A 17,844-nucleotide genomic window follows, 5' to 3' on the forward strand; every position below is an offset into this window, starting at 1 on the left:
TCAAACAAAGATACGGGACATTACTGAACTAAAGCAAAAGATAACAGATGCGATTGCAATCATTGATGAGGCTATGCTACAGCGAACATGGCAAGAAATCTAGTACCGTCTTGATGTGCTTCGTGCGACTAATAGTGCCCATATAGAGGTGTATTAAATGAGGTAAAAAAAAACTTTGAAAACCACTGAGTACAATAGAACAAGTCTGATAAAGATATCTTATTCATTGCCTTTGTAATAAATTTTTTAAATTGTAAAAAGACTTTATGGACACCCTGTATATTATTAATTACTAAAAAGTATCACTAAACTTAACTTACAAAGATAAAAAAAGAAAAGTAAACAAAAATTCAGTTCCTAGTTTCTGCTCAATTGCATCAGATTTATAATTCTTTCTGCATCAGAAGTTTTGTTTGTTTATCTTTGGATAATAAATTTTAATACTGCCTTTAAATATACATGCCCTCCAATAAACTTAGACCATTCATAATTTTAATAACTGTACTAATCCTGACTGAAAATTCCACAACAAACACAACACCATATTTTAAATGAATGTACATTTGTAGGCATCACATATTCTGTGTAACATGTAACACTTACTTTACACCACATTTAACAGTATAATGTCACCATGGATAGATTTATGACTGGAGATGCAAGTTACAGTCCCATTCAAGGAAGGATATTCATACAGCAAAATTTTCAAACAATATAAAACCAATGAACACAACATTTAAAAGATGGGAACCTTTAATGTTCTTCATGGAAGTGTAAACATGTGCACAGAAGAGCATTTGGACAGAAACAGGCCACAAAACCATATTTCAAACCAATTCTAAGTAATGCATTCAATTGCTTTGTAATGAATTATTTTTTTAATAAAAAAATCAATTTTTATGAAACTAGGCATACTTTCTGGTAACTTTAACAGAATAATGAATGAAAATTTGAACTTCATGAAGGCTCACAGTTAAAATTGACAAGTTTTCAGCCACACCTAAAAACCAACAATTGATTTAACCCATTGACTGCAGCTATCCTAAATGCATGCAGAATTTTTGTAAGCCATACACCACATACGGCACACTTGCTATCAAATGCTGGAGGCAGACCTGTTAAACATCATCCACAACCCTTACTCCATTTTGATTTGTATGTGACATTGCTACAGCTAAAATCATCTATATGTGTGTGTGTGTGTGTGTGTGTGAGAGAGAGAGAGTTCGGTATGTACATTAGCTAGAGTTGGACATCAGCTGAGGGAGTTTTAATATGTGAAAGATTTTTGCAAGGCTTCAAAAGTACTAACTTAAGCTTTTACAGGAAGATGTGCATATAATCTTAAATTTATCTGACATCAATACAAACCATTTGATTTTTGCTTAAATTATTCAGGCAATAATTAAATGTATCATAACCTAAGCCTCTTGAGTTAATATAAACATAAAACTAGAAACTCAAGCAAAACAAATTTTGAAAAGACACACACATACATTTAAAAACCAGATTCTAATAAGCACAACACTAGTCAAAAAATCTAAACTATGGATTCTCCCCCCTTTTTTTTTCAGAGGATACTAGTTTAGACCATATCTCACTTCATAAAATTCATATCTTCCCTCTGTGTTTCAACATCTCAAATCTACAATGTCATACTGAATTTTTTTAAAATCTAAATCCAGGTCTTTGCTGTTCATCACTTTGATATGATATACATCAGAGAAAATACTGCACTAAGGCAGTTTTGTTTGACCAACCCCAAAAGAATAGTTATGGAAAAATTAATTGGGAAAAACAGAGTAACAAACACTTAAATTCTGTTTTTCATTAACATTCTTTTTATTTATTTTATTTCCTAACATTTAATTTTTACTACTGCTGTGTATAACACAACATAAAAGTACACAATCTTTGTAGTGATCCACTGCTCATGAAGGAAAGTTAATATGTTTATGAAAAATATATTTCCAATAATACTTACCTTCTCTCACACTACAGCTATTACTCGACTACCAGGGTTTCCTTCGTTTGCCATTCTAAGCATTAGTCTGAATTTTTCTAAGTTGCTCTAGTTTTTTATTCCCCACTTAATTGCCTTTGGCGATATCTGTCACATGACACTCTCCACCTATGTCAATGCACCCTCTTTCCGGGTACTGTATATATAAGCACCTCATTCAGGTAATATTATCACTTTTTTTGAGACTGACCCATTACACAGTCTCTAACACCAGCTCTTAGTGGGAAGGAAGGGCATGAGAGTGTGAAAGGAGGTAAGTGTTACTGAAAATACATTTAGTTTCAGAAAATTTTAACTTCCAAAACATTCTTACCTCTGCTCTACTTACAGCTAGAATCCCACATCTATAAGGTGGAGGGGCTGGTGAAGGAATTATCAATACAGAAATGTTTGCATAGGTCATGGGTGTGCCAATAGAAAATTGGCACCCTGGTGGGAGAACCACACCATCCAGAAGAGGTATGCTCTTCACGTGGAACATAATTTATGTAATGTGGGTGGAATTTTACATGATCTATCATCACTATTAGACAGGCCCCAACCAGATAGCCAATGTTCCACTGCTCGGGGTAGGAATTATAGGGTTATGGTCCCTATATCCCACGTTGGTGGTTAGAGCAATTTGACTGCAATATATATATATATATAATAAGAGGTATAGCTTCAAAACTATTATATCAATTACATTAATTGTCAATAGGCCATCAAGATCAGCACTACAAAACAATAATGAACTTATTATAAATTCAAAACTCTATTTAAAAAAACAAAAAAAACCTTCACACTTTCCGGTCATTCTCCAAAAGTCATAACAGAGAATGCCTGTGGTAATAGCACCCAAAAGTGTTGGAGATGTCCCATCTATCAGACAAAATCCAAAAAGCAGATGAGAAACCAGGTAGCAGTCCTGGAGAATTCAATAAGGGTACAGAGTCAAGTGCTTAAACCCACAACGTCTCAACTCTTGCTGCCTTTCACTGTCTGCAGCCAGTTGTGGGAAGGCAGTTAGTTACCCTTATATAGATATAATAAAGTCAAAAGTAGAAATAAGAGAAAATTATGCCACCCAAAAAATATATATTTCTACTAAACAATGCCTACCACCCTCCACCCTTAAAAGTTCTAAAAAATCCTTAAAGTAGAATAAATAACCCCCAAATAATTATACTACATGTTACTCCCAACCTTCACCCTTTTCTGAAGATGACTTATTGAAAAAAGATCTTAAATTTCAAAAGAACTACAAGACGTATCTTAAGGCTTAAGTAGTTCACATTATTCAAGTATAGCACGGCATAGCTGAGACAAGCCCACCTACTTGAAGTTAGTCTTTGCAGTCCCAGCTATACTGAATAAATTTAAGTTACATATTAAAGGTAGCTACCTACCTCTAGTGACAAAAAAGGTTTTTTCCTCAGTGAATATTTATCTAAAAAATATCTTGAAATTTATTATAAAAACTTGCAAAACCTTTTTTTACTGGCCAGTATTTATATCCATTATTTTCTAATTTAGTTATGATAATAATATAATATTATCCATAAAAAAAACTTGTTGTTATTACAAACAGTTAAAAATATTTTTAATTAAGATGTAATAATGCCTTTCAGCATCATACAAGGAACCACACTATTAGGGGTGGGCAGACCAAAGATGGGAAAATTAAATGCTCTTCTCTTATCAAAAATATTTAGTTGTGCTTTACCATTTACTAATTTGATACCCAAATCTAAATAATTAGCATACATATTATTATTATTACTTTTTCTGTTTCAAGTTGTTTAGGATATATTATATTTGGTGAAAAGTACTGATGTTAATAGCAATTAGATGGTCTATATAACGAAAAGTATAATTGTATAATTTGGGATTTGAAACCTGTTTCGTAAATGCATTTTCATAAAAAACAAATATAAATTGGTCATATTTGAAGAAACGTTAGCTCCCGTTGGAATCCCCACAGTTTGTTTATATAACTGTTCGTTAAACGTAATATAACTATTATAGACACAGAAATGAAGAATGTGTTTACATTGAATTTTAGTAAATTTATACTCAAGAATATTTATTTCTGTGTCTATAATATCATTGAACACATAGTTAAATACTTTTATCAAATCCTTTAAGTCTGTTTTAGTGTATAAAGTACTAAAATCACAAGTAGAAACAAAACTGACTGTATTTGAAACATTTAAATCATTTATGCATTTCAAAATTGGAATGTTGTTCTTAATAATCAAAAATATTCATTTGTGTTGCAATAACATAGTGTTTTTATTTTTTTATACACAACATCCAGAATATTATTAAGAACAATTGAAACAGATTTAGTAACTATGTTTAAAGAATTTGTCATAAATCTGAATTTAATGGGATTTTTATGGGTGCTATTACCACAGGCAATCTCTGTTATGACTTTTGGATAGCGACCAGAAAGTGCGAAGGTTCATTTGAGTTTTTAAACAGAGTTTTGAAGTTATATATATATACATACACACACACACACACACTTGTGAATGGATCCCAACCTGCAGCCATAGAGTGATGTGTTCCGAATCAGGGCAAGAAGGTAAGCAACACTAAAGTTGACAAACCTTCTCCTCAACCTGAATAAGTCCAAAAGGCAACACCCCAAAGATAGTGGGAAGGTAGTTACAATGTAGTAGAATGGTAATAGGAATGTACCATGTTGGTATTCTAACATACCAAATTGGTTGTACATTGGTAGTTCCACTACGTAATATTACTACATAGTAACAACAGCTCTGGTAGTCCACACTTTTATGTAAAAGTTATGTAAAAAAACTATGTAATCACTACAAAACCACTGTGTTATTAATATGTATTTATTACATAAATGTGTTTACTGGGCAAATACTTTTGTAACACATGTGATGTTTTGTGTACAACAGACTTGTACATTTTACTAAAAGTTTGCCTACATTCCTTGTAGGTATACATTGTAAATTTAGAATTATAATCCACATTCCACCTCCAACACAGGGTTGATCAAATGGACTGAACCCATGCACATTCAATTAAAACACTTTCTTTCTTTTCTTCCTTTCTGTATTTTCTTCTTTTCAATTACATTACCAGTATAGTAATAAAATAACTGAAACGTAATCATGATACATTTACTACTTAGTAGCAACTTAATTTCAGAATGTAGTTTCCACTACAAGAGACAGTATAGGTGGCTAATAGTGAAACCAAAGGGAAAGCAACAGCCTAAAAGTAACTGGCGTGCTCAGAGATGAAACCAAAGCACACATGTTCAGATCTATTTTTGAATGATGCTAGATATCACAAGTGGGATAGGAGAAACTGCACAACTTCTGGAACAGGTATGCTCTTCACCCGGTAAGAAGGAAATGAACCTGACACGGACAGTAAAAAAGGACGTGCACAAGATTAATTTGTTCTGAGATGTGCAATCCATAGTAAAAAACAGCACTAATTCAAATTGTCCTCCATTGCACAAATCAGACTGGAAAACAGCCGGCTTCTGTAGGTGAAGAGCCACTCTATGAAATGAAAACTTGAAGCAAACTTGATACCCACATGAGAGAAACAGTAGGTCAAAGGACAGTTTGCCAAAATATAATGATGAAGAAAAACATCTAGCCATGGCTAGGTATCTACCCAACCTCAACCGGACAGATGAGGCACAACCCATCTTCAGCATCAGAAGACTGAGGATCACCCAGATAAAACAAAATTAGGGTAACATAAGTACTATGGGTAGGGCATGGAGACCGTGTGATATATATACACACCAACTTCAGGGTGTCATACATCAAGCAATTGGAATTGCAAAGAGGAAGTTAGCATTCAGCTGAAATCAGACAAACTCCAAAAACTACCGAAGAAGCAAGAAGTATAACAAACCAAACCCAGCATTATGGGGTCATGTCATTGCCTCAACTCAACCATAACAACAGGGCAATACTTGTAACTGGTATTAAGAGCTTAAACTGTAACTCACCCAACTGTTAATGCAAAGAAGATACATCCTGCACTACAAATTATGAGGAGGACGTGGAACACTTGTTCAACTGTAGGAACAGTGTATGTACATCCTGTTGCCAGTATGAGGCAGATGAAGTCCCCCAAACTGAACTGTAAGAACAGGGAAGGAAACCTCCTGCAACTGGAATTAATGAGAAGGTGGCCCCTTCTGCACTCAACCATGGGAACAGAGTGATGTCATCCTGAATCTGGTATAAAGAGGAGTATCCCACATAGGCTGGTCCTGCTCCAACCAACATTTAGTCCACCTGGGCATAAGCATCCAGGAGAAAGGGATGGAGGGAACACAGCTTTGACCTTGTCTCACTGAGTGGATAAATATGTGGTTGTATTGTAAGGTAAATTTTTACTTCACACACAGGAGGAAGCCTCCTTGGTCCACCACCCCTGTGATTGGAAACAGGGAAGTAGTAAGGCCTCCCATGCTCTACTTTGAGAAAAAAGGTACGTGTGTAAATGCAGTGGGGAGTCCAGAGGAATTTCACACAGGAGAAAGTGCAATGGGTGTCCACGAGTCCTGTTTTTGAAAAGCAGACTGTCCCAAATTTATGCAATCAAAAGGTTGGCAGGGATGGATAGAAATCCCCTTGTGCTTTACTCATGATAATCCAAGAGTGACAGTCCACCACTGAGTTAAACTTACACATACCTAGAGACACAAGTATATACCACTAGGCATGCCACTAGTGGTCTTGCGGAACCCCCATCTATACAGTTAGCATTATAGTTCTACTGGTATATAGTGCAGGATTGAGTGAAAGCACACCTGAGCAGGTAATACTTGCCACAAAGTGGGATCCTATTAGTAGCAGCAAAAGAGGATTCCTGAAAAGACATACCCAAGTCAAAAGCAAATGGATATGTGAAGAATTGCCATGGGAGGGAGACAATATCCACCCGAGAAAGATACAGCCAGATAGTGCAGATAATGAATGAAAAAGGATTAGGGAGTAGTCCACATTTTGTCCTGAAAGATTTCTTCCAGTGAATGGGGAAGGCGAGCAGCCAAAGACAAATGATATTAAAAATTTAATGAGAAAAAACATTGAAAAGATGGTGACCTTCCATGAACAAGTCTGAATATGTCAGCTTAAAGAGTTGATGAACCCAACAAGTTAGTGTGACAGGAGAAATAACATGGGAAACAGAAGGGAACATGAACCCTGAAAGGAGACAGTACATGCCATATAACACTTTAAGGAGCAAACCTGACAAAGAAAATGATCAGGATAGGAATGGGAGTACAGGTGGGAGATGGAATGTAAAGAAATGTGTGTAAAAGCCAAATGGCCTTCCCAGGCAACAGGGGTCTTAGGGAGGAAAGACGACATAAAAGGAATAGGAGAGGACACTGATAACATTAATAGCATAAATATAAGATTGACAATGTTCACAAGCTAGGAGGAAAAGGAAATGTAATATATCACTTACTTAATTAACCATTAGAAATTAAAAAAATGTGCCAGAAAAAATGAATCCAATTTCTATTCCTTGACTGTATTCTTTTTCAGAAACAATGTCAAGTTGAAAATGAGAATAAATTGCCAGCCAAACACAGGATTCCAGCTCCCTACGAATTAAGGCCTGTACCTCCTTAGCAGACAAAGTTGAACCCGATGCCTGGGTATTTGTACCAGAAGTGTTCTACCATAATGGGAACTTCCATTGTCACTACACTGAATTACGAAGTCATTCTAAGTTACTGTATAATTTAGTAACAATAAACAAATGAAAAACAAAAATTTAAATAATTGAATGCAAACACAGTAAAAGAAACTGCTGAAAAAGGTATTGAAATGTCAATGAAGTATGATTGTAAACAGTATTCAGATGTGAAAAAACACATATCTAAACAATGCTGTGCCAACTGAGAAAGTGAGGATTGAGCATGAAAATCAGGGAGCTAGCTGCACCAATATAGGTGGTGCAAAAGTGGCGTGAAATTTGTGGAGTATATAGACTCGTGTAGTGAGCATTAAAATTTCTAGCAATGCTTAAGGGATGGAAAGAAGATTGAGATAGCTTTGTGCGAGAAGAAGTACAACCGTATCTGAACCATACTTACAGGTTGCTCAATGAGGTTGAGGTTCTAGACTGCAGTGGCCTGGTACAATATGTATTATGTGATATACAAACATATTTGTTATTTATTATAAATGATTTATTTAGAGTATATTATTATTTTACGGTATGTACAATAATATAAGTATATGATTTTGGTGTGATTAATCACTTTTGCATTGTTAACGTTTCCTTTTTTTCTATTAGGAAAGAGTTTTCTATGATCCTGCACAACGTGAAGGAGGAATTGTTTCTGTTCTTTATAAGTTATGATGGCATTATACTCCTCAATAATGGCTACACAAGGTTCAGCATTGTAATTTACCATATTCAAGTGTTGAACTATCTGCAGTGCCTCCTGTAGCCTTCTCTGAGCTCCCATGATTTGGGGTCATAACCCAGAAATCCTGATGGAATTTTAATGCACCTAAAGAAGACTGTTGTGTTATTTTTGAAGAAATCTTCAATTAACCCATCCTCAGAACGTTCTGCTATTCAGCTGTATGTACTTTGGAAGTTCATCAATGCCTTTCTTTTTATTTAGTGTCTTTACCTTTGTTCATTTTGTCTCTGTGGATGCAGCTGAATCAAACAATGCTGAAACAGTGAGTACCTCATTGAGATATCATAGATGTCCAGCAAACTTGTGACAGGCAGATTTTTAAAGAGCAGAATTAACCTTCTTTTTCTTAACAAGATATTGCAAGACATTAAGATCACCACAAGGAGCAGAATTGCCATCAGGAGCAGGGAACCATACCCTAAGATACACTCGAATGATAAAGCCAATGAGCTTAAACTGTCCCCAAAATATCTAGATTATAAGGATATATAATGCCTTGGCCATCCATCATGCATGATGTAGTGCTCCAGATACTACAAATCATACTCCACAAGGAAGGATGCCACCAAGAAAGGTCATGGACTAGTTCAAGAAGCTCTCGATAATCATCTCTAGGTTGGCTGATCTGAAGTTGTCTCATAGCAAACTCAATGACACTGTCTTTACCTTCTTCTTATGGCTTACACTACTTCATCATTATCAGCTGAAGTTTCATAACCAAAATGATTCATGCATGCTCAGTATTGCTGGAATCAATTGAAAATTGCAGTATCTGGACCAGAAGAAAGCCCCACAAAGTCTTTGAAAAAACATGGCAGGATAAGTTCTAAGACATGATACAGAGTATTTCAGAAGTAAAAACTGACAGCATGGATTATCTATATTATATTCAATTACATTATATTATATATATCTCAGAGTATTCCACATTATTCAGATTGTTCAAGAACATTCCATAATAATATGCTAGAACATTTCATAATAACCTAGAACCTTTCAGAATTATTTAGATTACTCTGGAACATTCTAGAATGTAATAATCATGTATAATCAGGGGTGTTGAGAGCTTGCCCAGGCCCTGGGATCAGTAATACTATTGGGCCCTCCTTTCATTCTATTTATTAACTTATGCTGATTTTTAATACAAATTCAGGTGATAAATTTCTTCATGAATCCATTAAAAAGCAGTAACCATTTTAGCTCATTAAATAGTATGTACTTCTAGTGAGCTTTGGAATATCCCACTGCCAGGCCCCTCAACAGACCCTGGGGGTGAGAACATTGTAAATTAAAACTCCAAAAGTGTAGTATTTGTCATTAATTTTCCATAACTGAGGAATATAAATCACATGTTTTCCACAGTTTTCAAGTCTGAATTTATATTTATGCATTTCCCATGACCTTCTAGGTTTTTAAGCTGCTGTTCAAACCCTGAAATTAACTCTTTATTATAGCAATAGAACAAAGAACAATAACAGTTAATAGTTCAAATTTTAGATGATGAATGTTGAGTGATTTATTAATGTAGAACTTAATCAATTGTAGCACTGTTCACTACCATTAAATGTTTTGAGGAGGGCTCAGTCATCATACTCACATAGCAGTACAAATTTTTGAAAAATGTCTACAGATGTCTTTTAAAGTTAAGAATACAAGAGGAACCAGTTCTTACACGATTAAATGGTCCTGCTTTCAATGGCCCCATGTATGGTCAAAAGTGGACCATTTATATTCATGTAAAAAACAACATCACAACCAAGTGTCAAATCACTTCACCACCATTACTGCCACAGATGTAATCATAATATTGAACAGTACTAGGAAGGAATGCATTCTCCACAATAAGGAATCACTCAACATTCATCAACAAAATCTGAACAATGCTCTAATTAGACTTCTTTTCTATAATTGTGCCTTAGTCTGCTGCTATCATACAAATTGGGCATTTTAAAACTTATAAATAGTAGAATATGCAACTGTATCAGGTTGCATGTGCAACTAAAATACACAAAGCAAAAACACTAAACAAATAATTTTTATGACTGTTCAATGTACTCTTTTAAGCATGTTTTACTTAGAAGCTGATTCAAGGTTATGCCTTGGCTACACCTACAACCTAGAGCAGGCATGGGACCTATAAAAACACCCAGATTTAACTGGGGTTAAAGGTGGGAGATGGAAGGAAACGAAAAATGAAGAAATGGAAAAATCTGTCCCACAAGCCACCAAAAAGGAGGGTAGGAAAAATCAATGCAGAACATAAAGAGACGTGTTTCTCTAACATCATGAATGTCTCAACCATTAAGGGTATTCACACACACAACAGCTAACTTCACGTTTTCTAACTTTTGTCTGACTGAACTTCCCTTTCACTTGACTTTACTTTTACTCTGCTCCCACTCATTTGGTCGCTGCTATTTATATGTTTATCACTGAGGCCTCTAGAAATTTCTATAGCTTCGACATCAATGAATTGCAAATGCAACATACAACTCTTACTGAGTTATATAACCAAACTTGTCATAACTATTGCCTTTAAAATAATTACTTTTAACTCTGTTGTTATGAAAAAACTAAACAATCATGAAATATTAACTCACAAAAGAAATTAAATAATAACGCCTACAGCAAACAGTCTTGTATATTCAACAGTGTCACACGTATAAAAAAGTAGGCCTCAATTTCATTAACAGTCGACAGCAAAAGAAAAAAAGACTCAGGTTAGTACTAAAATTCTTGGTTTTTCATCATGTGTATTCTTTGTTCAATATTATAAATGTAACTTAAATGTAAGGATTAGAAACTTATTACATTAGGTAAGGTTAGATTAGGTAAGATAAAAAATAATATGCCCACAAGCAGCTCGTACATTACTTAATTCGATACAATAACGTGAGTTAAACATTCACCAACTTGTCAATAAAACAATAAAATCTAAGTTGATATAGATGTATACCATTATAAGCTTTAAGATATTTAGAAGAAACAACTAGATTTCTGTTACAGTTTGCAGTCATTCTAGAAAGAAAATAGGGTAATTTATATATATTTGGGTTTTTATTATGGTGGTTATGAGGTCAGTAAAATTGACCAACCCTATAGAGAGTTAAAGTAGAGGAAATAACAGATAATTATCAATTTTACTGAAAAAAAATTTGGTGTTTATTTAGGAGAATTTAGAGGTCACACAAATAATATCTTACATTTTCAGATGAAAGAAAACATTTTAATAATAACATAAAAATCACCTTGTATTTGGAGCAGTCAACACGTTGACTCTATATACAGGGTGTCCATAAAGTCTTTTTACAATTTGAAAAATTTATTACAAAGGCAATGGATAAGATATCTTTATCAGACTTGTTCTATTGTACTCAGTAGTTTTCAAAGTTTTTTTTTACCTCATTTAATACACCTCTATATGGGCACCATTAGTTGCACGAAGCACATCAAGACAGTACTAGATTTCTTGCCATGTTCGCTGTAGCATAGCCTCATCAATGGTTGCAATCGCATCTGTTATCTTTTGCTTTAGTTCAGTAATGTCCCGTATCTTTGTTCGATACACGATATCTTTAACATAGCCCCATAGAAAGAAATCCAGAGGTGTGATATCTGGTAAATGTGGTAGCCACGGAATTGGTCCATCCCTTCCAATCCAACGGTCTGGAAATGTTTGATTGAGGAACTCACAAACATGCAGTCCCCAATGTGGCGGGGGACCATCTTGCTGGAAAATGATGGTCGGTTGAAGGTCCTGGAGTTGTGGTGCCACATATTCAGTCAAAAAGTCAAGGTAGACATTTGCAGTAATTGATCTCTTGTTGAAGTAAAATGGACCAATAATTCGATTGCACATAGTCCCACACCAGACATTCACTTTGGTTTTTGATTAAAAACTTTGAAAACCACTGAGTACAATAGAACAAGTCTGATTAAGATATCTTATCAATTGCGTTTGTAATAAATTTTTTAAATTGTAAAAAGACTTTATAGACACCCTGTATATTCATTGAAAAATTTTTAGTAAAAATAATTTAAAATTATCATATTTGTGTATGAAAGATTTGTAATGCTTACTAAAAACATGTGAAATTTCATAAAGATACACAAAGCATATTAAAAGTCATAGCATGGAAACTATGATGGTCTTTGGAGTCACCAACTTGATCAAACTGACCAAGCCTGTAGTGAGAGAATTCATGAAGCAAAAAAAAAAAATGTATTCCATTATTTTTCAAAGAAGTAAATTTCTAAATAAATTAAAAGAAACCAGGTTAAAAATACAATTTGAAGACCAACAAGAAAATGTTTTATACATGTATGAAAATAAAAAAAAAGTTACCTTTAGCATCTGGTTTTTGTCCCTGTTGATGACAATAATTTTTGATTTTTTGTTAAGAACTCTTCCATAAGACAAACGGAAATCACAAACAGCTCCTAAAATATATATAAAAAAAGCAGCATTGCTAAAGGAATATACAAAAACTGGGTTTAGAATATTCCACTTCTGATATATAATACTCCTTATGTTTTGAAATAACTTGACATTTGAGCTTATCTGTGTTATAATTATGTAGGAATCATTTTAGGATGAAACTTTTTTTCTATAAGAATCTTTTCTTTAGGTATTCACCCTCTTGTATAACAATATTTTGTCATTGTGAGAACATTTTGTGGATGAGTCTTTAAACCATTTCCATCATTTCTCATTCATTGGCAAAACAATGGATAATGCACAGTTTAAACTGAAAGTATGATCTACTAAGAATGATAAACTTGTATTATAACAATCTGTACACTCATATAATAAAAGCACATTTCATCTTTCAACTTAAATTGTACTTTATATAAAATTTAATTACTTAAAAGAAATGAGTAAATTATTTTAGTTTTGTTAAAAATATTGATATTTCACATGACAAGCATAACTTGTGCTTCCATTATCAAAGCCTTAATTCAATGTTATTTAAAGTTAAGCACCCAAATATTTATTTTTAGCATGAATTTAAACATAGTACAAGCACAGCTTGTGTGTATTGCATCAAAATATACGGTGCATTCTTGCGAATTAGTTATGAACTTTTGACAAATAGATACAAGTTAAAATTTTCCTATACTGAAAATGTATTTTCAATAGGTACATACCCCCACTCACATAAATAGCTATTCTCGTTCATGTGAGATGCAGTGAACCACATTGATCTTGGGGTACACGGGAACTCATCATGCGGCCACCCTCCACCAATAGGAGTGCGACACTCTCTTGATGCATGTGACTCCCTCTATTCTACTGAACTATCACTTTTCAGTGGGAAGTGTAAGTACATACTGAAAATGCATTTTCAGTATAGGAAAATAATAACTTCCAATAAGGTACATTACCTCCACTCACATACATTTCTGGAATCCCACATCGAATAGGTGAAGGGACTGGTGCAAGGGAAAGATATAAGCATCCTTCAAAAGTATCCAAAGCACCCACTAAAAGAGTAGATCTTCACAGTAGAGGATCATACAGGGGAAACTGCACTACTTCTGTACAAGGTAAACTCTTTGCCCAATGTGGAAAGAGGTGTTGCAAACATGAGTGGAAATTTGGAGGAACACATCAAAGAGGGAGAGAACAATGGTTACATAGGGATATAAACCACACAATATTGGAATCTCAATCCCATAGAGAACATCAATGTGGGTGAGAGTAAAAGGATGTGCCTCTAGGTGTAGAGTAGCTAGGGTGTGACAGACCATACATGGCAAGTTAACTACAATCCAAAAACCAGCCACCTGGAACTGACATCCATATGGGGGTAGGAAAAAGGATCATACTGGCAGTAAGTCAAATACAATCCAAAACCCAGCCACATGGTTGGGGTAGGAAAGAGGATCATACCATCGTCACCTCAAATTCAGCAGACCATAAAGAATATCTTACTCCCCGATCTATGAATGGGACACATGATAGCAATGTGATAAATTGTTTTCATGATCTGGAAACCCTAAATCTGGATGATCAACATAGTAAAGATGTCTCTGTAATGTCAACTATCTTACTCAAAACAATCCGACAGGAACTGCCCCCAGTGCTATAACACCCTCGGTACATGAAAATCATCGAGGGGTAGCATAAGAGGAAGAACCATTTTAATCTGAAAGTTCCACCACCGTAACCCACAACACGGGTGGAGGAAACAACAGCATAACTGAGTGAGGAAACATAGACACCTATAATACATGTGTACGAAATTATGTTGATTGGCTCAGCTCTGAGTCCAAAACCCAACCACTGGGAACTAACATCCATGTGGGGGTAGTATGAGGGATCCCAATCGAAGGGGTGAACTACAATTTTGACTGTTCACTCCAAAGCTGCAGCATCCCCTTAGATAAACCCAGATGGAGCATCAGATTAGAGGACATCTTTTTATCTACACCAGAAAAACACCACCACCCTACTCTCAAATGAATTGTTTTATCATTATCTGTATTGCATATCATTATCACAATCAGGAGGATGCCTGCATGGTCCACCACCCCAGCAGCTTGTAAATGGAAAATGGTTAGGACTCCCATACTCCACTGGAAGAAAGTGGGAGGGGGGAAATGCAGTGGAAAGTCTGGAGAAATGTCAACATCGGAGACAGAGCAATGGGTGACCATGAAAACCCTATTTTGAAAAGCAGACCACACCTGATTTATTCAACTGAAGGCAACGGATGCAGGGATGAGCAACTAACCCCTTCTGTTTTACCCATGAAATCCATTGGTGAGTACAGTCCGGAATGGGCATATTAATGAAGCAAATATATTGCGAGAAAAACCTATGTGTGATCTTGTGGAACACACCATCTCAACAGTGTACATTTAGTAGCCATGATAATTATAATTGTTATGCCATCATGGCCTTAGAGTGCAGATTTGACTAGTTTAAGTATACCTGGACAGGCATCACTGCTACAGAGTGGGATCCATAAAGAAAAAAGGGACATGTCCCTGAAGAATAAAAGGTATAAATACAAAAAGGTATCTTACCTAGTCACAGTCTCACCAAAGAGTGAAGGATGGTGACAGGTGGAAGACGATATCTCAATGAGGAACAATTAGCTACCCAAAGCAGATAATGGGAGATAAACGTATGAGGTGTAGTCCCAGTGCTTGTCAGAAGAAGTAACCTAACATATAACACGCAGGTTAAGAAAGAAGGTGCCTAATCAGAATGAAGACAACAAGATTTGATTACGGGGAAAAAATGAGACAATGAAGAAAATGCCCAATCCAATCAAAAGCTGAATCCAAAGGGTAAGGGAGGAAAGAGAAAGTCACAAACAGAAAATTGGTGCCAGGGAATGAAACAAAAGGAAAAAGAAAGAAGCCTTGAGGGCAATGAAGCAACCCAGAGCAGGCGTGGGACCTATAAGACCAACCAGATCTAAAGCCACCAAAGATGATGGTAGGAAAAATCAATGCAGAACAAAAAGGACAGATTGAGCTGAAGTAGCTGAGAAAAATCAGATCTGTGTAAGCCAGGAAGGAGCAGTCAGAAAGACTTCACACAGAATGGCAGGGATGAATGAAATCACCCAGGAAAGATGACAAATGAGATGAGAAAAGAAAGGTATAAACAGGTCCCAATCCTGTCTGAATGCATCGACATCCAAGGCAGGTGGCTGAGGAACTGGAGACAAAGACATACAGATCTGAAACAAGCTCAAAGGGCAAGACACAAAACTAGTACCCAACCCCATGGTGAACAAATTTAAAACAGCACCACGAGGAATCAAAAATAGGAACATGGGCATAATAGTACAAAATCTAGATGGTGGACATCCTCAGTCCTGGAGAAAGGCCCACCATAGTGTGATAAAAGACAATATAAAATAAAAGGGAAAGAACCAAGAAGTGATTGAGGTGGGACAAATAATAATCACAGAACTCTAATCTGTATCAAGAATACATGGCTAATGGTGGAATGCTTAGATGTAGGACAGGTAAATGACAGGAAAGTGCAAGACATTGGAACATGAATAAAGAATACAATGGCCAAAGAGACAAATGAGCAACCAAAAAAGAAAAATCCATTGTAGCAATACAAATACCTCATGTGATGCTAAAGTCACAGGAATAACACACCCACCCCAAAATACGAACCAGTGGAGGAAAAGGGCCGTTCATAAGTCCCAATTAGAAATGAAAGGGAAACAAATTCGGTACAAGACAGTGTCCCACCCCTGAATATCTCAAAAGCAAAGAAGCCACATTTGTAGGGAAAGAGCCAAAATGGCAATCGCCCTAACATAGAGGTAAGTATCACAGAAAAATCCCCAAGAAATAGATACAATACCTCAAAATGGAGGTGTATGGCAGCCAATACCAGTAGTAAAATCGATTGGGGGAAACGAAAGCTGGAAAACTTGGCTACGGAGAAGGGGATAGGATTAACAGAAAACAATTTGCTTGATGGTAAGCTAAGGCAAAATGAGCCAAAGCCCATAGAGGGCACAGCATGCCAGCAGCATCTCTCAAAAGAGAGACATAAAGGCCCAGAATGAACCAAAATGTCTGGAAAAAGGAGAAAATAACAACTGTGAATCGTGTATAAAAAGGGTTGAGGTAGGATTAGCAGGCTCTGCAGTAGAGGCCTGGAAAGGCCAATAAAGAATCAGGTGGAAGAAAATTGTCAAAATAGATGTCATTCCGAATGAATTCAGCAGTTTGAGGAGGAAAGCGAGCAATAGTGGGAGAATTTTGGGCAGACCATGAACTCAGAGAGCCTCAAAAACGAAATTAATTGTAAGAAGTACAAAATAATTATGAAAATGGAAAAATCGTTATATTGTAAAATGAAGTATGTGTATATTGAAAATAAAATTTAGTAGATGGTATTTGTTGAAGAAACAATATATTTAACCTAATTTATGATTTACCAGTAAGATAAATGACAGGTGAGCCTAAAATTACAAAGAAACATGGTAAGCTTAAACTAATATTGTAGTACAAAAGAACCTCACTAAACATTAATTAAAAAACCCTAACCTTAAAAGAAGTAGGTATACTAATCTAACTAAATGTATGTTATTGAAACCATATAACTACAAATAATAATATTGTTATATCTCTGGTCGTTGGTTAATTTTCTATAGAAATTCTTTCCGAAAAACTTCAGAGATACAAGTCCTTTCTTAACCCGATGACTACCGGCTACTAACTTTCTTAGTAGGCAATGCAAGTCTTGCTATATTTCATTCCAACAATAAAACTAGTGGACAAATATTTTCGAAAATTCATAAATACTTTGACAAATGTAGGTAGTTTAAGAAACATAAAGCCTATTACTTTTAATAAATTGTTTTTTTTTGCATCATGATCTTTAATATCTTGGAAAATT

General features: G+C 35.3%; 1 protein-coding gene across 1 annotated transcript in view; it reads right to left on the reverse strand.

Moving 5' to 3' along the window:
- Nucleotides 1–17,844, reverse strand: part of LOC106471786 (acetolactate synthase-like protein) — a 65,702-nt gene that overhangs the window by 27,580 nt on the left and 20,278 nt on the right. The window contains exon 3 of the mRNA XM_013932408.2: nucleotides 12,805–12,899. Coding sequence (XP_013787862.2) covers nucleotides 12,805–12,899 — 95 coding nt within the window. The remainder of the gene's footprint in view (nucleotides 1–12,804; nucleotides 12,900–17,844) is intronic.

The sequence above is a fragment of the Limulus polyphemus genome, unplaced genomic scaffold (assembly GCF_000517525.1).
Source record: "Limulus polyphemus unplaced genomic scaffold, Limulus_polyphemus-2.1.2 Scaffold4856, whole genome shotgun sequence".
NCBI lineage: Eukaryota > Metazoa > Arthropoda > Merostomata > Xiphosura > Limulidae > Limulus > Limulus polyphemus.